At 33.6% G+C, this 25339-nt stretch overlaps 1 protein-coding gene across 1 annotated transcript in view; it reads left to right on the forward strand.

Annotated features, from left to right (window-relative positions):
- Positions 1-25339, forward strand: part of LOC129234214 (tubulointerstitial nephritis antigen-like) — a 74504-nt gene that overhangs the window by 30284 nt on the left and 18881 nt on the right. Inside the window, exon 2 of the mRNA XM_054868137.1 lies at positions 23024-23087. Coding sequence (XP_054724112.1) covers positions 23024-23087 — 64 coding nt within the window. The remainder of the gene's footprint in view (positions 1-23023; positions 23088-25339) is intronic.

Consider the following 25339-nt stretch of genomic DNA (forward strand, 5'->3'; position numbering starts at 1 on the left):
TCCAGAGATCTGGAAGCGTTCGAAACGTCGCTGAGAACTGATATTTTAATTAATATCTCCTCCAATGAAAGTCGTAAAAAGGTGAGATTGTGTTTATGAACTTCCCTGAAAAAATTACGAATCCTTTGAAACCTGGTTCGAACTTCAAATCGCTATTATTCTCAAGGAGTTCGAATGACATAGATAGATAAATAATGAGTTACGGACGGATCTTAATATAGTGGATGCAAGGGGTTTTGCAGGTGAGAATCTGTGAGCATTAAATTTTCTCTTAATTCTATTGACACTATTTCTGTCAATTGATAAGGAACTTCATTTATTTTTATGCAGCACAAGCTCCAAAAGTTATAAATAGATATCAAATAAAAACAGAACAATGTTTTGCGCATCTATATTTGATGAATAAAAGAGAATATCTATACCTTTTATTACAATATTCCACTCATTCTATAGACTTTTTTTTTTTTTTTTGATGAACTTTTTTCCGTGGATTTACGAGAAAATATCATTAATAAACATTCAAGATCTTTATTTGAGCTTAAGCTAGTAATTTTCTGAATCATTTTCATTTGTTGGTGCTTAAAAGTGTCTAAAAACAGTATAATATAAAATTGCTAAATATCTTTGTGTGATAGAGTTTCCTCGCTTGGAACAGCATACAGCACCAAACATGCATAAATGGATTTCTGTCCTCCCCATTGACTTTTTTTTTCTTCTTCCTTTTTTTGCTTACCCATATTCAATCTTACTTCACAAGATAGAATTACTATGAAATCCCCGTGGTGCCTCCCTTTAACAATACCCCTATCCACGTGATGAATTATTTTTTGCTTCTTTTGTCCCGTATTGTGTATCAGATTTTATTCTCCCCCCATTCAGAGATTTTTCTGCTGAGGGCGCTCTTCAGAAGCGGCTCAAATAATATTTTGGGAGGATAAAGAACACATTTAGGGCCACTTACGGCATGGTAAGTGCCTAGAGCCGCTCACTGAAGTGGAACGTACTCTGAATGATAACAAAGATGTTGCTCTATCCCTGGACTTTATGGCTAAGGTTTATAAAAAAAAATAAAAATGTGTAGCTAAATATGTTTATAAAACTACTTCGCTTCCTTGGCCTTTCTTTTTTCTGTATTTCTTTTCTGAGAACCATTCATTGAAATAGGGTTTTGAGCTTCCACTCCTACAACCTTTTTTTTTTCTTTTGCTGTACGGATATCCTATTGTATTTTTATTTATATATTTAATGTTACTCTTCCCTATAGCACATCAAGGGTTTCATTTTTTTAATTTATTTATTTATTTTTGTCATACTACTTGCAACGAGGAAATGTGTACAAAATATTGAAACTGCATGTTAGTAAAATGAAAAATGCATTTAAAACGCCCCATGATTGTGAGAATCTTTTTGCTACCGCATTAACAGAGCAAGTAAAGACTTTGGTACATTGGAACGAAAAAAATATGTTTTAAGTAAAATATTTGAAATATTCCATTGAAATCTAATAATTAGCATGTGTTTTTGCATTTATAAAAACTATATTGCTGCTTGATGTCCGATAAAAAAAGGCAAGTTTTATTCTGCTGTGGGCAGATAAACCACTGTATCTTCTGAAAAAAGTTCTTCAGCTATTTGAAGAGAGGGGTTTTTGATTCTCTAGAAACAATAGTAAAATGTTGGACTGTGACATTCTTTTCCTATACTTAATTTTCAGCGAGAACAAAATACACAAGTTTGTACAATAAAGCTATTTGATGCAAAATAGTTGACAAAAATTCAAAGAAATCAAAAATGAAATGTTTGCAGAGACTTCTGTTTACCTTCCCAGAGACGCCTAGTGCATTTTAAACTCTTTCTTTTGTGTATGTGTCCGTCTATTCGTTTTTGTAAGGAAGAAAAATAAATATTTCCTTGCTCTTTTAGAATTGTATTTTTCTATGAGATCATAGGTCCATTAATTGCAACTTAGAAGAACGAGCACTGATGTGAAGTTTACTTTTATATTCATGTAAAAATCTTTCTTTCTTTGCTTTGCACAGTAATACATAGTAGTTTTTCTTTTTCTTTTTTTTTCTTTTCTTTCTTTTTTTTTTTTTTTTTTGCAAATATGTGTTCGTTTGCATTAAAAGAGAAGCAACTAAATTGAAGCGAGGTTCAAGGTATTTCAAATTGAAAATTTGTTAGACATATTTATTAACTCATCTCTTGCCTTATTTTGCGTTACTATATCTAACACGTTTCACATTTTCACCCGACTCCATCCATTTTGCATAACCTGTATCTTTCACTGTATTCAGGGTTCGAAGTAGTCCTATATATCCTATATTTTCAAGAAAAACATCAAAATCGTCCTGTATTTCCTGTATTTTTGAAAAATGTCCTATATTTCCTATATTCCCGTCTTTTGTTGTTGTTGAACCAGGAGGACATTAATTTTACACATTTTAGTGCATGGTGCACTAAATGAAAAGATGATTTTACCGCTTTTTTGCTATTTTTGCAACTGTTCAGTGCCTATAAAAGCAATAGTGGATTTTCGTAATTGAGACAGCATGCTAAAACATTCAAGCATAAAGAAGAAGACTCTGATAAACGTCAAGAGGATCCTTCTCAAGCTCTGTTTGTTCTTAATACAAGTGTTAAAGGATTCAGTTTAGATATAAAATCAAAGAAAAGTGGAATTAGTACTTGGGTCATGAGTGAGGAAGAAAACATTAAAATTTTCTTTGTTCAAATTCTGTTTAATTTTTTCGTCTATAAAGTACACTGTTTTTTTTTTTTTTTTAACTTATTCTTTCAACTACAGGAAAGTCATTTCAGGTGTAAGGAATAATTTTATTTGAGGTTTTTTTAAAACCAAAATCATTGATAAGAATAAATAAATAATATATGATATGTATTATTTCTTTTTTCATAGCAAAATTATTCATATAATGTGTCCTATATTTGTCCTATATTTTTTGCGGAAAATGTCCTATATGAGACAAGTCGGTCACTTCTACCCCTGTGTATTTTTTGCTGGTACATATGTATGAATCGGTTAAGCAAATAATTTTTCCCGTGTTAAAAATATTAGATTAATTCAAGAAATACTTTCATCTTCCTCCCGACAAGACCGACAAGACTCTTTAATTGTAATCATTCCACTTGTATCTGTTATTGTTTTGTCTCAATGGGGTCGTTTCCAAAATTTTAAAAGCATTTTTTTCTGAAAGAGCATGCTTAAAAACATAGGATCTGACCATATTTTTTAAATAATTTATTTAAGTTTAATATTTTTAAAAAATTACTTTAATCGGTGCGCTTTCATTGTTTACAAATCTTGCCTATGACATCACAAATGATGAAATGCCATTTAGTGTTATCATTCACAGAGCACAATATTTAATTCGCATCTTTACTCACGTGTATTGGCAACGATATGGTTGGTAGCAAGCGTAGAGCGCAATATTTGATTCGCTTGTTGATTATCATAACGTGGAACGTGGTAGAAAAATGCGCCATAATGCATCATTTGTGACGTCATAAAGACCACGCCTTGTTTGAAAAATCGGACATTTAAAAAAAAATAATTAAAAAATAACTGTTGGGAAAATGAAAATATTTTCTGGGTCTATGTTTTTTTTTTTTTTTTGCTCATTTTATCAATTTCAGTGACTAAAAGTGGTACTTTTGACTGAAGGAAACAACCCCACTTGTTTTCAAATATAATTCCAATTTAGAAAAGAAACTAAATTCATAAAAATCGTTAATCTGTTTTTGAAAAGTATACGAATGATCTTAGTTAAGTATCTCTCTTAAAATATCTGTCAGTTTGTTTCAATTTATTTATTTATTTATTTTTTTAGTAATCGAATAAAATTGCTTTTTATGTACATGTTACTTCAAATTAAAATGAGATATTTATATTTTTAATAACATCGATGTTCACGAGTGCCAACATGGTTTTTTCAAAGAAGAAGGGAGGGGGCGACAGGTGTCAGTCAAATTCAAAAGAGCGGCGATGAGCTCAAAAAGGTTGGGAATCACTGATTTAGATGTTATTATACTACCATTTCTAATCTCTATGAAATTAATGATATTCACGACTTCCTTCGAACAAACATTTTCAACAAAAATAAAAAATGATATTTTCTAAAAATATGTACTTGTCTATTTGCAGTACTCAGTCCACGACAGTAAGAAGTATTAGTAACGTCTCTCTTAAACAAAGGTAATATAATCACTGCAAAACATTAGATGAAAAATGGCACCGCAACTGTCAAACTATCTATCATTTTTCCTAATGTAAGTGACGGCAACCTATAATTAATAGCCAAACTTGACGGCAAGAATCTATTAATATGCGTGACCTTCCGCTACTACTAATACGGGAGATATTTAAACGATAAATTATTTTACCAGAATCCCAACTAACTCACTGGGAATGTTAACAACCTTGAAAGTATTTTCCCTCATTAACGATCTATAGAGCCCAGCAGAGTCGATGGCAAAACGATACAAGTAATATTATATGCCCGGTTGAGTTATTGTACTCGTAACTCTCATTTTATGTTCACTATCCGTTTATTTTATTATTTTTATTTTTAATTGGCCTTGTCAATAAAGAATATTGATTATTGTGCTTCTAACTCTTTTTTAACTCTTAAAAGTTTTTGGTGAAACGAAACCAGTTGACTATAATCTTTCTTATGCAATGCAAAAAAAAAAAAAATGATATTTTTTATGCAATGGACATATCGATAATCAACTGAGTTCGTTGCATGCAACATAAAAAAGTGGGCTTCAAATTTTGTTTCACTGAACCATGTGGTTTCTCGGAACCTTTCTGAAGTTTCTGCCAGTCAAAACTACTATTCAAGAAAAAATAAATAATGTAACGTATGAAAAAATAGCCATGTATGTACGCAAGCAGGCAATTGAAGCTTGGTCACTCAGAATAGGACACCTAAGTTCGTATAGTAGTTAAGTTGAAAATATAAAATGTTAGAAAAAGTAAAAATAGATCCGGATGAAGATCAAGCAGAAATCGTTCAAGATGACCTAAAGCAGTGTTTCCGAACCCTTTTTTCCCTTACGGACCCCTTCCGAAATCAAAAAGAAGCTGGCGAACCCCTAGTCACTTAAGTAATAAGTGACAAGCAAAAAAGGAAAAACCCTATACACAATCAAGTTTGGAAGATTTTTTTTTTTTTTTGGCAATATTGCTCGATTGTTCATAACGAGAACAAAAAGATAATTGCAATTTTCCAACGAAAACAAACCCAGTGATTGTTTTTTGTTGAGATTCAGTCAACTTTTTTTGAAACTCTTAATGGGATAGTTATGGGGAAAAACTTCTGAAGTTTGACTCAAATATTTGCCAGTTTTATATTAAGTTCAGCATTTTAGCTTCTGCATTTATCCTTTTTAATTTCTTATATAAAAAATTTAAAAAGTTTTTTTTTCTGGCACAAGAAAAGTCTAAAAAAATTCATATGAATAAATCAGGTATAATCAATACGAAGACGGGCTATTACCCCCTTTATACCTCTCGCGAATCCCCATGGGTTCGCGAACCACCGGTTGGGAACCGATGATCTAAAGAAACGTCGCTCGATGAGACATTACAACTAACTATTGCGTAAAAAGAATGAAACATAAATACACATTATATACTAAAGATACTCACACACAAAATTTTGTATCAAAAACCAGCACGCAAGAGACCGACTTATTTGAATGTGAAGGATTTCGAGGTGATCAGATGAGGTGTATGGCGCATTATTAACAACTAGAAGCTCTCGCACGGCTTTGCCCGTAGTGGAAAATTAAAAGGTCTTTTGGTTCGCCTGTATATTTACAAACAAATAATGTATGGTGAATTTCCCGCCAATTAGTTTGCCCATGTTACGGTTCTACGTTATGTTAATTTCGTAATTTACTCGTCCATCTTATGATAATTTTGCTCAGGAAAATGTTCTAAAAATCGGAATTGAAAAAGAACAAAATCGAATTTTCGAAATATCTCTTCGAGATGCACACGCCCTTGCTACAAACTAACTTTGTGCCAAATTTCGTGAAAATCGGCTGAACGGTCTAGGCGCTATGCGCGTCACAGAGATCCCGACATCCAGACAGAGAGACTCTCAGCTTTATTATTAGTAAAGATAAAGATACCACCGATCAGCGTGAATTTAGAAAGAATGTTTTTAACTTCAGGAAATTTGTGCACTTAATGCGTTTTAGGTTTAGTGTCAATCAATAGAGGCATTGTGTTTCTCGCAAAAATTGATTTGTTTATTATAACAGTTGTTTCTTCAATTTCGATTTGCCCACAATGAATTTTCTCAATTATTTCCCTCTTTGCATAAAATTGTGAAATACGGAAACGAAACAATGTCTTAAATTTTTTTGGAGCGATTTCTAATACCGGCATTTCGGTGTCACGTTTTAAAAAATACCGTATATTGTATCGTAAATGTTGTATTTTTGTTCCGGTATTGCTATCACTACTTGCAACCAAAAGTTTTACACTAATTGTTTTCAGTTACAAGTAAGACTTTTTTTGGGAGCTGTCTACGAATGATGTCATGCTTTGAGGATGGAAGGGTTGAGGTTTGTAACAGTTTGTGACAAGGGGAGAGAGGGGGTAGCAAGAAATGTGACACACTTTTTTTTTTATCCCAGTATGCTTTTGAAAATCAGCGTGGCATGTAACAAGGGGACGGGAGGGCGAAAGGTGAAGTGTGGTACTTTGTGACAGGGGGAAAAGGATTGCGAAATTTGTTGGAAATAATTGTGATACTCATGAGAGAGAGAGAGAACCGCCTCAAACAGTAAGCTCTATGAAATACATCGCCAGCTCAGTCAATTCCAGCCGAGGACTCCAGTTTCGTGCTTATCAGCACTCATCAGCCCGGTATAGGAAGTACTGAGCTGGAGGTGGAAAATCTCTTAAGGAAGCCAAGAGTGCCAAACAAACAGCTAATACAGAATTAGCACTGACCAGACGAGTGACCGAAGCAATGGTTTGGTTCAACTCCGTTATTGAAGGCAAGGCAGGGCAGGTATATTCAGTGAGTTTACCGCCCTATAGCCAGAGCTAAGGCAGAAATACATGAAATACACCGCCAGCTCAGTCAATTCCAGCCGAGAACTGTAGTTTCGTGCTTAAGCACGTTAAGGCAGAAACCTCCCTCTGCCCCCTCTATCTTCCAACATTATCAAACAAAGCCTAAAGTCGCGCGCCAATTACGGAAATTTTCCAGGAGAGAGCCGCCTGACTTCACAACATTTTTAGCACCATTAGACGTTATGGAGCCCCTTAACTTCAATACATATAGCCTAGAAGTGCGTTTTTGAGACTTCGGTGCCGAAAAATGTCCAAAGAGGAACCCGAATTTTCCCCATTCCGCCAAACCACCAAAGATATCCTCAAAAAAATTCTATTTCGATTTCTATTTTAAAAATTTTTCAGTAAGAAACAATGGTTCGGTTCAACTCGAACATTGAAGGCAAGGCAGGTATATTCAGTAAGTTACCCCCTATAACCAGGGCTAAGGCAGAAATACATGAAATACACCGCCAGCTCAGTCAATTCCAGCCGAGGACTGCAAAGGTCCAGCCGAGCAGGGCCGCACCAAGCCTGATCGGCGCCGTAGTGCAAATTTTTTTTTTGCAGGGGTGATTGTGAGTTCATCAAAAAATACCTGAAAGTTTCAAAGCGAGAATGGGGGGGGGGGGGAGTAATCTTTGGCCCCTATTACTTGAGTGCACCTATGCCATAGTATTTAAATAGTTAAGAGTCAAAGTAGTGTGTGTACATTATGATTAAAATTTTAATGGGTTACAAAGTTACTTTTTGAGCTGATGTTATTGCAAAATTATCTTGACATTTGTCCATCTTAAGGGATAGGTGTCCATCTTAAGGCTCTTGCAGGTATATTTGATGAGTATTATATAATTTTTTAAAAATTGCGGAGGTAGGGAGATAAAAGCATAACCAAAAAAAAAAAACATAATTCCGGTATTTTCGGACATAAAAAATACCGGAAATAGGTCCGAAAATACCGGAAATTCGGTTTAAATACCGGAATACAATCACCCCCTGCTTTTGGGCGCCTTTATGTTCTGACGTTCGTGGAAAATTTTGTTAACAACTGGAAAGAAGGTTTTGTAAACAAATATAAAAGAGGGGAAAAAAAGTTTTGGCATTTAATTTATTTAAAAAATCATGTGTGAATATTAAATTTTGAAATATGGTGTACGTTTTTACTTCATGTCTCGAAATTATTTAAAGTTCAGCAGCTCCTCTGATATGCTAATAATGCATTTTAGAAAAAGAAAAATGTTTGAAATATCGAAGTTCACGCCACTGTGAGTATCTATCTAATCTCCAAGTCATAAATAATTAATAAAACAGTTATGCCTGTCCAAACATGACAATAGGAGCAGTGGCGCAACTAGAAAATAGTTTTAGAAGGGTACATTTAAAAAAACTCTCTTTTAAAATTTTTGAAATTTGTAGTTTTTAAAAACGCAATTTTAGACGGTCTTTGGTGGTGTTATGGGAGAAAACAGTACAAGGAGCTCCGCGGAAATTTGTAGAAGTTGAAGCCTTAAAAAGCGATTATAAGCCATATTTATTGACGTTAGAATAAGAGCTGTAACTCTGGGATTGTACCCGATTTTTCTGCCCCTTTTTGTTTTTGTAAAACAGATAGAAATCAATTCCTCCTCTCCCCTCCAATTTGTTGAAATTGAACTTCCACAAACGCAATTGTAGACAACATTGAAGATTTTTACGGGAAGGAGATTTTGGAGCTCCCCCCCTGAAAATTTTTTCAAAATTAAAGCCCTAAAAACTTGAGCAATATTCTATGATATTAGGCGAAGAAGTTCAGAGGCTATTTCACTTAAATTTTACCTAAGGTCAAGTTTTAATAACCTAAATTTTAATGATATTAAAGAAAGCCGGTTCGGAGGCACTTGCCCGAATGTTTTCTGAAATTGAAGTAGGTGATTTTCGAAAGTAGCTTCAAGCGATGCTGTTTGATTTTTCGAGGACTTTCCCTGGAAATTTTGCGAAATTGAAGATCTAGAAACGAAATTTGAGGTGCTCCATAATGCTTTTGGTGGCGGGAGTTTGCAGAGAATCGAAGGAGTAGCATTTTGAAGGCAATCTTACTTTCAGACGAACTAGAAAAAAGAAAAATACTAAGGAAAAAAGAAAAGAAATAGGACGAAGGGCGGGGAGTAGCTGAACAATTAGCTGTAACTACTGAAAATTTTTCATTCAAAGATTTCTTTCTGAAAGAAACTTAAGCTTTTCTTTCCCCAACATCATTATTTTTTTTTCTTATCAAAATCACTTTGTTTTCCTAAGAGGTGTTTTTTTTTTCTATTCAATAATAAAGAAAATTTTTTAAAAACATTCAACTCATCATTCTGGAGGTGCATAAATTACAATACAACATATTCACTGCAAGAACCAAAATGGGGAATAGCAAATTTCTTATGCTTCGTATGCTCAACCTTGTAAAATTATAAACATACCGAAATAGCATTCACTGCTCCACATATGAAGAAAAATGCTCATGTATGCATAAATTAGCATCATGTGTTCAGTGTAAAAAGATTGCGCTTTTGAATAGCATGTTTGGATACAACAAGGCATTTTTTTTTCCTTTTAGAACGACAGCGAGGAGGATTGCTTGTTTTAATAAGCAGTATAATTTCACCATCACTATTTGATGTAATGAAAAGTTCAATTTTATTTTTTTGGTTGGGATTTTTTCCACTCATTTGGAGCATTTTTGATTGGTAGAGCTCGGCGCCTTTTTGACTCTGGCGCCGTCGTGCGCCGCACGACCTTGCACATAGGGACGAGCGCGGCCCTGCAGCCGAGGGTTTCAGTGCGAATTCTGTATTAGCCACCTCCAGCTCAGTACTTCTTATGCCTGGCTGAGGAGTGCTAATAACCACGAAACTGCAGTCCTCGGCTGGAATTGGACTGAGCTGACGGTGCATTTCATGTATTTCTGCCTTAGTCCTGGCTATAGGGTGGTAATTTTACTGAATATGTTTTTTGCTGTCGAAAGTTCAGCTGACTAAGAGACAGATGTATTTACAAAAAAGTAGACATGTAACTCTTGACAAAATCAAGTTTTCTTTTATAGACGTCTTATCAAAACGTATTTTTAATGTTTTTACATACTTCGTAATGTTTCTCGTATCTTTCTGAACCGTATCAGAGATTTGATTTTATTTTTATTATTTTTATCGTTACATTATCTTTTATTGGAATGTGGAGTAGAGAAACGAAGATATTAAGCCAAGGACAAAATATAATCTTGCAATATCTAAGGTATACGTTTATCAATAAAAAAATGTGTACTATTAACTGTAATTTGTTTTATGTGTCGCAAACATATCTGAAAAAGTAAACAATTATTTTGTTGCTGTAAGTAGTGGAAGAAATATACATCTCATCTCATCTGTTCACAATCTTCAAGTAAAGAATTTTTCTGCAAGCGCGTGAGAACAGGAAACGTCTTCAGTGTCGGTGTCAACGGCAAAACGTATTTGTAAATAAAGAGTGGTAATTAATGTGTTTGGGATTTCGATCTTTTACTTCAGTTTTAATTCTTAACACTCTTCATCTGTGTGTTTCTCGTAATGGTATTTTTCAATTCAATTTTCACTCACTTCGTGTGGGCGGATTCTTTTGAAAATTGGTATGCAACGTCATACATTATTAGCCCTGAAACTACAATCCCAATTTTCTTAACCTGTAAACTACAAACTGAAGTATTAAATTGGTAATAAATGATAATAAATGACTTTGTAACTCATTATGGGATATTTTCTCAGTCGTTTATTCGGAAAATACTAATCAAACTCCACTCAAACCTTATAAGTGACGAATTTGAATGTCTAAAAAAAAAAAAAAATGTGCATCATATGATTTCTCCTTAATCCAATTTAATGTCATCATTTCCCCATTATTGGCAATTTTAATGTGATTCAATAGTTTACTTTCTAAATACAATCACCAACAATGGGCAAATTAAAACCAGATTTAAAAAAAAAAAAAATCGCCAAATTTGTCGCCAAGTTGGCGACAAAACTTGGCGACCAAAAGACTGGCGATAGATCGCCAAGTGTCAGCCAAATTATAACACCACTTGAGTTTACATCGAAATTAACAATGATTTCCCCCAGAAAGGGGAAAAAGACCTCTTTAGAAACACACGAATGCAACCAAATGGGAGGTGCGCCACTAGACCCCACTAGGAGTCTACGTACTAAAGTTCAATTTTCTAGGACATGCCGTTCTTGAGTTATGTGACATACATACGCATATACGCACAAGTACATACAGATGTCACGAGAAAACTCGTTGTAATTAACTCGGGAATCGTCAAAATGGATATTTCGCGTGTCTATACGTTCTTAGGCACTTATCCACGTGTGGTCGAGTCGATAAAAAAAACTCAACATTCATTCGGGGGTGAGCAAAATGGAAATTAAGGTCGATTTTTGAGTGAAAATTTTTTCGCGAATACAATACTATTTCCTTTTTTGTAAAAGGAAGTAAAAAAGAGAGATAAAATGCAAGTTCCGTGGAACCCTTGGGTGATGGAACACTGGTCTGCCGAGGAACACAATTTAAGAAACGCTGCACAATGGAGTGGCTTGACAAAACATTTTGTTGTTTGTTAAAACATAAGTCACAACATTCACATCACTAGTTGGCAGATTTTCGTCCCTCCCTCTGGAGTCTGGAGCTTCTTTGAAACTCTCCCTCTTTTCCTACATTAACGCATTACTCATAAAATTACGCATTTAAGCTGAAAGTCATCTTTTAAGACCTTTTGAAATATTATTTACACTTTTATACCGAATTTGCTTTTCATATTTAATTACGTGTCTCTTTAAAATAGATATGAAATTATTCCATTGCGTACCGCCAGCTGCATATCACTGTTAACATCATTTAACTAAATTGCTTCAATTGCCTTGCGCCGCAGAATTTTTTTAATTGTCATTTGAGGGTGGAATTAGTGTTATTATCTTTCCGAAACATTCGTCATTTTTCAAGAATTAGCCCAAATAATTGTAGCTTAAATTGCGTTCTAGGATTTCTTCCATTAAACCGGGATCTTTGAAAGCTCTTTTTTTTTTCTGCTTTTCAGTGAACACTCCTTAAAACAATTAAAATTCCATTTCAATAGAAGAAAGCGTCTAACGTTGTAGTTGACAGCGCAATTGAGTTTTAATGGAGTCTAGTAACGTAGGTTGCTCGAAAAAATTGAGTTCTTGACTCAAGCAAAAAATCTCCATGTACACATACAAATAATAATTTTTAAAAACCAGTTGATTTTTTTTTTTTTTTTTTTTTTTGAGAGAGAGAGAGAGAGCTTTCGAAAGTTAAGTTGCATCATATATCTTAGATGAAATCCGAAAGAGAAAATTACCAATCTGAAAAGTGTTTTTCAAAGTTTTATGTACCAGCATCATTTTTCATTATAAGGGGCCATTCATTAATTACGTAAGGATGATTTTGGCAAATTGTGACCCCCCTCCCCCCTGTAAGGGTACGTAAGATTTTTCACCCCCCCCCCCCTCCGTATTCTTACGTAAGACTATTTCGTTTATCCAAATAATAAAATAACGAACCTAACATCACTGGAATCGAAATTAAATTCACTATTATTAAATTAAACCTTTTTGTGTGAAGAAATCTTTACTAAAAAGTTAAAATCTAGACTGAATGTTTTTTTTTTTTTTTTTTGACTTTTTTTTTTTTTTTTTGTATATGATGCGATACTAATTAAAAATAAAATATGCCATACGTAGTGTGTCTCTTTTATTATACTTTACACTATTCATTCTTTGTAAAACAAATGAAAGACAGCTCATCCTAATATGTTTTTTACCTTCCTGACGAAAATGAAATATCATCCCTGTCAAATCACTCAACCCCGCGATTTCAAATGTAAAATATCGACTAAATGCGTCTGAGTTCCATAAATATTATGCAGAAAAGAATTTCAGTTTTCAAAAAACATGGGAGTTGAATGAGGTTAGTAACGGCCAAATAGTTTTATCGTCTGCTCTGAATAAGCTGGATAAATAGCGTTAGCCACATGCACTTTATCTGTGTACGCCTATAGGAACTGTTCATAAATGGTGTTACACATTTTTTCAACTTCTGTGACCTCCATCCCCCCTTTGTCACTAAGTGTGACTCTTCACCATGCCCTCAATCAACGCCTTCGTCACAAGTTACGCTTTTTACATTAAGCAATTCTTATTAAAAAATGCGTGATGCCACGCTCTTGTTACACCCTCCCTCCTCCCTGCCACAAACTCATAATTTCACGAACCCCCTTCCCGCCAGTGTTGCGAGATTGGGGGAATTTTCCCCATTTTGGGGAAATCTGGTGCTCTCTGGGGAAATTTTGGGGAAATGGGTTTTGAGGGGGGTTCTTTGGGGAAAAAAATTTTTCTTGGGGAAAACCTGGGGGGGGGGGGGACTTCGGGATTTTTTTTTTTTTTTTTGTATTTAAATTCGCGTCTTGACATCTGTTAGTTATATTGTTTGTATCAAACAGCGTTGGTTTAGTTTTGGCCAAACTAAACCAGTTTTAAGTTAGTTTTTGTTAAACCAAACTAAACCAAACTAAAGTTTTTCCACTCAACTTTATGGAATTCGCATTTTGCATTATGTGGAATATTATGCTACGGAATTTGCATTAATAGTTCTGCGTGAGTAACTAGTTGATACGTGAAACAGGCAAAAAAGAGTCTGATGAAGAATGTTCTTGGATAAATATATACAAAAAATCATGGTTTAAATATACATACAGAAGCAGAGTAGTAAATGCGAGTAGAAAAAAAATATTGGTCTTTTTCTTATCTCTCGGTCAGGCGCTTGTATTAATGACTAGTGACACCAGCACGGCTTTGCCCGTAGTAGAAAATTAAAAGGTGTTTTGGTTCTCCTGTATATTTAGAAATAATGCATGATGAATTTCTCGCCAATTGGCTTGCCCGCATTACGGTTCCACATTATGATAACTTGGTAATTTAGTCGTCCATCTTATAATAATTTTGCTCGGGAAAATGTTCTTAAAATTGGAATAGAAAAAGAACAAAATCGAATTTTCGAAAAATCGCTTAAAGGTACACACCTCCATGCTACAAACTAATTCTTTGCCAAATTTCATGAAAATCGGTCGAACGGTATAGGTGTTATGCGCAGAGATCCTGACAGAGAGAGAGAGAGAGAGAGAGATCCGGACAGAGATACTTTCAGCTTTATTATTAGTAAAGATAAAAAAAGAAAAAGAAAACAAACAAAAAAAAAAAAAAACAAACAAAAAAAAAAAGCGAAAATGGGAAGAAAAAAAAAAGTTGGGGAATTTTATAAGAAAATTTGGCTATTTGGGGGAAAAAAAAATTTTTTCAAGAGACAAAAATATCAGAGGAAAACGATTCATTTTATGAAAATTTTTGTGAAAAAATAATTTTTGAATTTGGCGAATTTTGATAGAAAACATCGCTTTTGGGGAAAAGTTGGAAGGGAATTGGGGAAATCTGGATTTGACCATCTGGCAACACTGCTCAAAGCGTAACATCGCTTGTGGACCCTTAAAAAAAGATTACACGTTGCAGAGACCACTCAAAAAGAGATTCACCAATTTGTTTATTTTTCTTCAAACAAGTTTTTTTTTTCCTTGAGCAATTACGGATTGCTTATTATCCTCACTTGGCCGTAGTTGACGTTGATCTGATCTTTCAGATTACCATGACGACGAGTATAGTAAGTCAAGCTCGTTGTTTCGAAGACTAAATTAGAGAGACTAATTTTTCTCGTCCGAGCTGAGCGTTTTTTTTTTTTTTTTTTTTGTTAATTATTGTTATTTTTATTTATTTATTTATTTTTTTCAAGGCTTAACTCAAGCAGAATTTTATTGTAAAACCGGGGGTTTAGCCGTTTTGTGTGTAAAATCAAGTTTTTTTCGGAGTGACGATCTCCCCCCCCCCCCCCTATAGATGAACTTAAATAACAAAACTTCACCCAAGTACAAAATTTCCAGATTCCTATTAATCTCATCATTTAAGGTTGATAAGAAATTAAAACAACGTGACGGTATACGCTCTAAATCTTATCTATATAATAACTGTTAGAGTGCAAATTGGCCATAATAACTATCTTTATTACCGCATCTTAACTACCTTTTTTTTTAAATGGATGTGCCTCGAGTTACCTAATCTGAAAAATCACCAGTCATAACATGACAGATGCGAAGAATTTCTTCTCCATTCCGTTTCCATTCCATTTGTGGAAACAAGAAACCCAACGAATAGGGTCTATCGGCATTCGTGATTACAAAAAACATAATTTGAGTTCAAGACGTCAAAACTCAAACGAAGGTCAGGGTCTTGATGCTGGATTCCCCCCCCTTCTTCGTCTTTCTCCCCCCCCCCCTCTTTCTTCGCCTTTTTTTTACCATAGCTTGTTTCTGTAATTCCAGCATGTCGACTTTTTTTTATTTCAAAAAGCTTTTAATTTGTATTAAAAATAAAAATTCGCAAAATTTTCAGTTCTTAAAATCACCATTTTTTTTCCATTTTCGTGAAAATTATGGCTCTCGAAAAAAGTGCTTTTACAGTATGTAAGGTGTTCTGCTGGCCTTCTCGTACTCTTAATTTGTGCTTACATGTTTGAAAATACAGTTTAAAATGTATCAACAAAGACAAGTTAAATATTTGAAGCATTGATTATGTGAAGTGAAAAATAAAATTGTGAATGCTATATTCGCAACAAAAATTCTAAGCGCAGATTTAATTAAATAGCTGCATTGTAAAATAATAATAATAGCCGTAGATTTGAAAATAACATGTTCAAAGAGCGAAAATTTTCAAAGCAATGATTTTGGTATTTTCCTTTATTTTGTATGAACCAATGGGTTAATCAAATTTAGAGATTTTAAATGAGAACAAGTTATCTTGGCATTAAAAAAATTCCTTAATATCTTTCGTTTCTTTTCATTAATTTTTTTTTCCTTGAAGACATTAAAAGGTTTTAAATGTGCTTTTTTTTTAAACATGTTGTCTTATTATTAAAGCAATTCCTTTAAAATCCTTATTTCTTCGCTTGTAGTTCTCCTTTTTGAATAATTATTCTGAGTAAGATCATAATTTACAAAAACCTCGTCTGTTTTATTTATACTCTTTTCTTTGCTTCAGTTTTAGAAATGAACAAATGCTTTTAGAATCTTTATTTTTTGCATCAAAAAACCAATGCTAACCGTCATAAACAGTTAAATAGTAAACGTATAAGAATATTATAGTCAATATAGGAAAGAAAATAAGTTTTATGAATGAATAGTTCAAAACGGATATCAAAACAAGGTGCTTTAAATTTTGCATAAAAAAACTATCAAAACATCCGCTCTCCGTCTGAGAATAGTTAAATTTAGATCCCTCTCGAACAATGGAATGCTGTGGCTGCTGTTTGCTCTTGAAGTTTAACTATCATGCAAATAGCAAATACTTAACCTTGAGTAATACCACTGTAATGCTTCCCGATCGTCTGGTGCGTCAAGGTTCGGAATCTTTCCAACTAGATCATTATGTCACCACCTGTAAATATTGTGGTTTGAATCACAAGTGAAGTCAAAGGTTTGTTCTCCTTACATGGTTACCATTTGTTTTTTATTTATTTATTTACATACTAGTTGCGTTGCCCGGCTTTGCCCGATCTACCTTGAAAAAAACCGCTGTGTCAAGTGAAGTATATTCAATAACCATGATTAAATGAAAAAAAAAAAAACATCATGCCAAATTTCCCCGCCAAACAATGGCGACAGATACTAAAATATTTTTAAGAAATTAAAATAAAATGAGAAATGAATTTAAAAGGTGTAACCATGGAGAAACAAAACAAGTTTAAGAATTGAAAATGAAAAAGATGGAAATAAACAATGGATTTAAAAAGCGTTACCGTGGAAACGCAAAATAAAATGGTTAAAAACTTGAATAGAGAACAGATTTTTGAACTTCATTTAATTCGCTTGTAACTTTTTTTCTAATGGAAATAGAGGGTTAAACTTTCCACCTTAGGTCGAGTTCGATCTGGAGTAAAAAAAGTAGCTCTTTTCAATGGAGTCAAAACGAAAACTGTAGGACAATTCTTTCACTTTTTATTGATGGATTTAATGAAGAAAGTAGTACCTAAATTTCAACTAAACCTAAACAAATTTGAGCTAAAAACTCAAATAACTCCCGCCGTAATTAAGTTAGAGCGTTGAAACAAATTACGTAGAATGCGAAAAATTCTACTCTTTCCAACGATATATAATATTACTATGTGCAAGTAATTTTTCACCTCCATATTAGGGAATGTATGTGAAAATTGAGCCTAAGTTGGAATAAAAAAAGAACTACTCATCGATTTTTTTTCGAACTGATCTGCAAACCTTTTCAGGACTTAAAGGAACAAACTGTGAAAATTTCACCGAAATCAGCCGGGTAGTTCTCGAGTTTTGCTAGTTCAAACATACAGACGCTTTTTGGACACTTCATTTTATAATATGTAGAGATGAAAAACAATGTACTGGTTAGATAAATAATGTGATAAAAGAAATCAATCTCATTATTAATAATGAACTAAATTTTTATGGTGGAAATGTTATATGAATAAACAAATGATAAATATTTTTAGCAATATGATAAGTATGCAATACTAAGGGGCCGTCCACAAATGTTATTATGCTTTGAGGGAGAGGGGGTTGTGAAATTGTGACTGTTTATGACAAGGGGAGGGAGGAAATAACAAGAAATGTGACATCACGATTTTTTAAAAGAATTTTTGCTCCTGAAAAATAACGTGACATGTGAGGCAGTGAGAAGCAAAGGGATGTTAGTGGCCAAAGTAAAAGTTTGGAGATAACCAGTACACATGGTAGGTGAACCCCTAATCTGTCGTGGGGCAAGAGATGGTACTAGTAGCTCTAGTAATTGATGCTACACAGCGTGATTAAAATTAAAAAAAAAATTTAATTTGAATTTTGACATCTTGAATTCAAATTATGTTTTTCGCAATCACGAGTGTGTGTGGGGGGGGGATATGTGTGTTTGTGTGTATGGGGTATGTGTGTGTAGGCATGTGTGTTTGTGTCTGTGTGCAGGCATGAAAATGTGGGTAGTTTTGTGTGTGTGTGTGTGTAGGTTTTTGTGTGTGTATATGTGTAAGTGTCTGTATGTATGTGTGTGTATATGTGTAAGTGTCTGTATGTATGTGTGTTTGTGTGTGTGTGTGTAGTTGTGTATGTATGCGCGTATGGGGTATGTGTGTGTAGGCATGTGTGTTTGTGTCTGTGTGCAGGCATGAAAGTGTGGGTAGTTTTGTGTGTGTGTGTGTCAGTTTTTGTGTGTGTAGTTGTGTATGTATGCGCGTATGGGATATGTGTGTGTAGGCATGTGTGTTTGTGTCTGTGTGCAGGCATGAAAGTGTGGGTAGTTTTGTGTGTGTGTGTGTCGGTTTTTGTGTGTGTATATGTGTAAGTGTCTGTATGTATGTGTGTTTGTGTGTGTGTAGTTGTGTATGTATGCGCGTGTGTGTAGGACATGGATGCAACCTGGAGACGGCTTTCGCTATAGGAGCAGCAGCGTGAGGAGCCCGCCTGTCCACGGTGATGGTGCAGAGGGTGGCGGTGGGAAAAATCAAAGGACATCAAAACAGTCAAATAAAAGCAATAAGCAATCGTGATTGCTCAAAAAATCAATAAAAGCCTACCTAGGATCTTATCTTTGAACGCGTTTTACTCAAAAAACTTGAAAATGTCCACTTGCATCCCTTTGCTTCTCACTGCTTCATGTGACTAAAAGAAGAGGATAGGATGAAGTGCGACACTTTAGGACAAAGGTGTAAGAGGGTCAAAAATGTTGAACAGAAGTGTGACATCATTAATGGACAGCCCCTAAGGACAAAAATTAACTGTTCTCCGCTAAGACAAGGTGCGGATACAGCTTTAGAGTTTGGAAGGGGTCTCACTTATTTACGCGAACACACAATGGGGTCGTTTCCAAAATTTTAAAAGTTTTTTTTTTTTTTTGAAAAAGCATGCTTAAAAAAGATCAGACCATTTTTTAAATAATTTGTTTAAGTTTAATATTTTTTTTAAAAAATTACATAAATCAGTGCGCTTTTATTGTTTAAGCTTCTGCTGAGGACATCATCACAAATGATGAAATGCCATCCAGTGTTGCCATTCACAGAGCAAAATATTTAATTCGCATCTTTACTCACGTGTATTAGCAACGATATGGTTGATAGCAAGCGTAGAGCGCAATTTTAATTGGCTTCTTGATTATCATAACGTGGAAACACAGGAGGAAGATGAGCCATAGAGCATCATTTGTGACGTCAACAAGACCACGCTTTGAATGAAAGATCGGACATTTAAAAAAATTAATTAAAAAATAACTGTTGGGAAACTGAAAGCATTTTCTGGGCCCATATTATTATTTTTTTCCGCTTATTCTATCAATTTCAGTGACAAAAAGTTCTATTTATTACTGAAGGAAACAACCCCATTTGGGGTGTCTAGGGCAGAGGAGATAAGGTAGACCGACCAGTGGATGAACACTCAAGCATAATTACAAAAAATCATAATATTTTTTAAACTAACATTTGGCTCATGATTTCAAGAACATTTTATGGATATATGTAGTTATTTTTTGAAAATTGGGAGAACTTTTACAGTTCTGCGTTAGGATTTTTGGAGGGTCGAAATGAATAAAAAGTTCACCAACCTATTGAACGAGCACCCCCAAGCAGTGGACAAACATAGAATTTTTCTAGACGGGGAATGTATAGATAGAATTTACTACTGGGAATTGATCTTTGAAAAAACTGTTGAAACTTAATTTCAACTAATATTTTTACTGGTATAGAGTTTGTTAGTTTTTTGTTTTGTTTTTCATAATTATATTTTTTCAACTTTTGTACGTGAATGAAACGTACCTGAATTTCAAAACACTTTCATCTCTAAAACGTCTGTTGCTTCACTTTCCTTGAAATGCAATCCTCATATATATATAATAGTGAATGATCGAGTAACGCTCCTGGCGTCATCAACAATAAAACTCGTGCCACGGCATGATAAATTAATAATATGTTTTGGTAATGTTTAATATGCAGGGAAAGGCTTTATTGTGACAAGCAGTGATGTTCCATCAATTTTTCTGAGGGTACACTGCTTTATGCACAATATGTGTATACGATCATAAGGCAATCAAAAGGTGTTAATTTATTAAGTGTTAAAAATACAAAGAAATTAGGTTACTTGTGGGAATATGTGGTTAACATAAATACATTGTTTTTGCTTTAGGAAAATTTAAAAATGCCATGATAGCATCAAAATAAAAATGAAAATTTTTGAAGCTTGAGAGTATCTATATATATAAAAATGGAGTTTGGTAAATTTGTTCCCTAAGATCTTAGAAACTACCCGGCAGATTTGGCTGAAACTTTCACCGTTTGTTCTTTTTGGTACTGGGGAGGTTTGTAGACCAGTTCGAAAAAAATCCGATTGATAGTTCCTTTTTCATTCTAATTTGTCCAAATTTTCGCATAAATGCCCAATATGACGATGAAAAAATGCGTGCACATATTAAAATTATGTGTCTATCTAAAGCACTTATTTTTCTGCTGAAGATGGCATCTGTTAGAAAGTTCTAGTATAGTTGTATGAAAAACGAGTTATGAGCTTTTTTGTTCCATGTTCGAAGGCTTTCCTCAACCCAATTCATTATTTAGTGTATCATCTCAACTCCCAGTTCATAGTTAGAATTGTTGAATGTTTTTGTGTTTCGTCTGACTGTTTGAGGCTTTTCTCAAGTCAAATCTTAAAGTAACGTTTTTCCCCCAAGATTAACTAATAATAACTAGGTTTGGTTGATTATTTTCCATTTAAACGGAACTTTAGTGTAATTAATGGGTTTTTTTTTATTATTTGTGCTGATTGGATATTTTAATCACTATCCAATCTAACAGCAAAAACCTCCCCAAAATTTATGCAGAAAAATTTTAGTAGCGGATGCATTTGGCAGTTTTTTCAACTGTCGCGGTTTTTGAAGTTTAAGGGGATCACGGGAGCGCGGCTACATTTTTTTAAACCGTTCGTTCTTCAATAGACATACAGAGAAGGTAAGACTCCGTGTAAAAAAAAAAGTATTAAATGATAAATTTTTTTAAATATGTGAAGTTTAATTTCATGTTTCGGAAATTCTTCAAATTTGTATACGCCTAAATTTCGTGTTTTCGTTTCTAAATGAATACAATTTTGCTCTTTTTACTTATTGCTACTTTAGTTTTATGAGTAAGAGAGAAGCTAGATTTTAAATCACGTCAAAAAGGTGAGTTTTAAGTTCTTTCACTTAAAACAGAAAACAAATGCAAGTAACGATTGTTTCTCATAATTATTGCTAACCCAGGCAACGCCAGATATTTTTGCTAGTACGCTATAATTCTAAAAAATGTTTGACAGTATACGGTGTATATAGAGTATACTTTATGGGAACACCACTCTGACAAGGCTGAACTGGATCCGGTAACTTAACTGTTTTACTGGTAAGACTACAATTTTAGGAGAATGAAAAAACGAAAAAGTGGTCGACAGTGAACGCTATCTACTGGAGTTCAGGTTTCATCCCCTGGAGTTTGGGTTAAAATTTCAACTATCAAAATGTCAGTTGGCTCTCGGTTTAACGACTTTCAAGGGACCACAAAACACCGTCCTTAAGTAGAAAACGTCCTTAAATAGAATGCTTTTAACACTACAGTGGATCATCTGGGATCGTGAAAAGCCGTCGTTAAATAGAGAAAGTCGTTAAATAGAGCGTCGTTAAACAGAGAACCAACTACTACTTTTAGTCACTGAAATTGATAGAATAAGCAAAAATAATAACATGGGGCCAGAAAATACTTTCATTTTCCCAACAGTATTTTTTTAATTAATTTTTTTTAATATCCGATTTTTCAAACAAAGCGTGGTCTTGATGATTTCACAAATAATGCATTTTGGCGCATCTTTCTATAGCGTTTCCACGTTATGATGATCAAGAAGCAACTTAAATATTGCGCTCTACGCTTGCTATCAACCATATCGTTGCCAATACACGTGAGTAAAGATGCGAATTAAATATTTTGCTCTGTGAATGGCAACACTAAATGGCATTTCATCATTTTTGATGTCATCGGCAGAAGCCGTAAACAATGAAAGCGCTCTGATTTAAGTAATTTTTTAAAAATATTAAACGTAAATAAATTTATCAAAAAATGGTCAGATCATTTGTTTTTAAGCATGCTCTTTCAGAAAAAAGTACTTTAAATTTTTGGAAACTACCCCATTGCTTCGTTCGAATGCAGAAGCAATTTTCACCCGTCATATCTTGACCGGCGATTTTCTAGTTTCAATAATAAAAATCAACATCGTAATAAATTGTAAAAATATTGCATACACATATTTCGAGACTTCAAGAAACACCTTTTCTCGTCAGGGAAAAAACTTTGAGCTACAGGCTGTAAAGTTGCTGTTACAAGTCTATTCTTATAATAACCTCTCGAAGAGTGCTTCTGCAAACAAGCATTCCAGCTAAGATGTAAAACAAAAAGCAATTATGTCAAAAACACTATCTTCTCAACACTGTTGGGGCGATGTTCAACCTGTAGTGATTGACTGGGTCAAGTTCTTCAGTTCTTCCTGTGAACATTATATTAAATCTATAGATAATTAATAGAATTAATCAGTTAATATTACTTTTGATAATTAAGTTTTTATTTTCATTTACTCCAACGAGGCTTATTTGTGTCTGTAATTCCGAGTCTCAGATACTTCATAGAAGCAAGAAAAAAAAAAAAAAAACTCAGCTTTATTATTTTTTTTAAATCAAATATTGAAAGCATGAAATTATTAATTCAAACCAGTTCATTAGCTAGCATTTAGAAATTTTTGTTTTTCAGAATGCCTGTATCAAGGGAAATACTATAACGCAGGTGAAGCGATTCGAATAAATTGCAATAAATGGTAAGGATAATTTTTTTTTCATTCTAACATGATAATCTGTCATTCATACTATTGCTTTTACAAAATTTCCAAAAATAGAAGCATTACTGCATTCGTAAAAATAGCAGAAGCTATAATACCGTACATGAATTTAAAAATAAGAGACTTTGCGCTGAAACTTTAGAAGGAAGATGAGGAGTAACTTCGCCAGAATCGTAGAAAAACGAGCTGATGTGTGCATCACATGACTTCCTATTACTCCAATTTAACGTCATTTCCCCATTATTGGCAATTTTAATGTGACTCTATAGTTTACTCTCTAAATGTCACCAACAGTGGTCAATTTGAATCAGATTAAAAAAAAAAGCCAAATTTGTCGACAAGTTGGCGACAAAAATGGCGATATATCGCCAACTGTTCGCCAAATGATAACACCACTTGAGTTCACATCGAAATTAACAATGATTTCCCCCCAAAGAGGGGCAAAAGACCCCTTTAGAACCACCCGAATGCAACCAAAAGGGGAGGTGCACGACGTACATACAGACGTCACGAGAAAATTCGTTGTAATTAACTCGGGAATTGTCAAAGTGGATATTTCGCGTGTCTATACGTTCTTAGGCACTTATCCACGTGTGGTCGAGTCGAAAAAAAAAACTCAACATTCATTCGGGGGTGAGCAAAATGGAAATTAAGGTCGATTTTTGAGTGAAATTTTTTTCGCGAATACAATACTTCCTTTTTTGTAAAAGGAAGTAAAAAAGGGTAGAAAAAAATATTTCACTTAAAATATTCCCCATGTAGATGCAATACGCGCCACAAATTCATCAAAAGTTGGGGCAAACCTAACCTGACAGCAATGCAATGCTGTGATTAGGACCTGCAAAGCCTTCGCGATAAACCCCAAGTTCAGTTTCCCCACATTGCTGAACTTTTTATACGTAATTAAAAGTAAATGATAGGAATTAAATTAGAAATATAGAATATATGTCTCTCAGATACTGCTGTTTGATATTTTTCAAGTGACAGTTTTTTATTTTTAATCAGTAAAATAAAATATCAAATACAATAAAAACCAGTGGATGTTCGCTATTTTTCAAAAGAAACCAGGAAAAATACCCCATATACAGCTGTATACCCTCCAATACTACACTGCATACAAGTTTATAAATCGTGTTCGTTCTACCTATAAATGTTTTCTTAAAATTAGCAATACAATTTAACTTTATCAGCGCTAATGTACTCGTAATTCTGTTAGCAGAGCATTTTAAAGCAACATATTTAGGTATGTCTTAATAATTTACGATTATAAATTTTCAAAAAATACAAGTGGCTTCAAAAAAAAAAAAGACTGTCTGCGTAATAAATTGTTTTTATGTATAAAATGATATGTGTATATATATTTTTATTTTATTATTATTTTTTTCTGCATTTAGTTACTTGATTGTTTTTGCAAACTTCTCGCAAGTAATACTTGATCCATTACCCAAAGTGTGATGGATCGTCAATGCAGTATTGAAACAAAAAAACATTACAGATAAGAATATCTAAGTTAGATATTATAAACATCAAACTCATGCTCTATCTTCATTTGTGGTCCTTAAAACTTTACGCGGAAGACTTGCTTCCGCTGTCTTGACTAAATCTATTTAATTTGTTACCATTAGTCAGACCTTCATCTTAACTAATGTGGTGAAGGAGGAACAGCAATTTACTGGAGAGGAAATTCATATCAGCTATTTTTTATTTGCTATCAACTTGTAATGTCATTGTATTTTTATTTATGTTTTATTTATAAACCTTTCTTTAGTAAAAAAGTGGTTAAATACAAGGTAAAGGTATCAATAGTAAGCAGAAATCAATAGCCCATTTTTCTTCATATTATTCATTTATTTTTAAGTTTTGCATTTATTAATTTATTTACGTATTATTATTTTTACTTTTGGTGGACGAAAAAACAAACTGATAAACATACATCTTCATTTTTTTTTAGATATTTTTGCGAGATAATAAGCCTCTTTTCATGCTTGTTTTTCCTTATGTATTTTTATTTATATTTTACTTTAAAACTTTTCTTATGGAAAAAGTGCATTAAAAACAATGCAAATGTATCAATAGTAAACAGAAATCAATAGCCCATTTTTCTTCATATTATTCATTTATTTTTAAGTTTTGCATTTATTAATTTATTTACGTATTATTATTTTTACTTTTGGTGGACGAAAAAACAAACTGATAAACATACATCTTCATTTTTTTTTAGATATTTTTGC

The sequence above is a fragment of the Uloborus diversus genome, chromosome 1 (assembly GCF_026930045.1).
Source record: "Uloborus diversus isolate 005 chromosome 1, Udiv.v.3.1, whole genome shotgun sequence".
Classification (NCBI taxonomy): Eukaryota; Metazoa; Arthropoda; class Arachnida; order Araneae; family Uloboridae; genus Uloborus; species Uloborus diversus.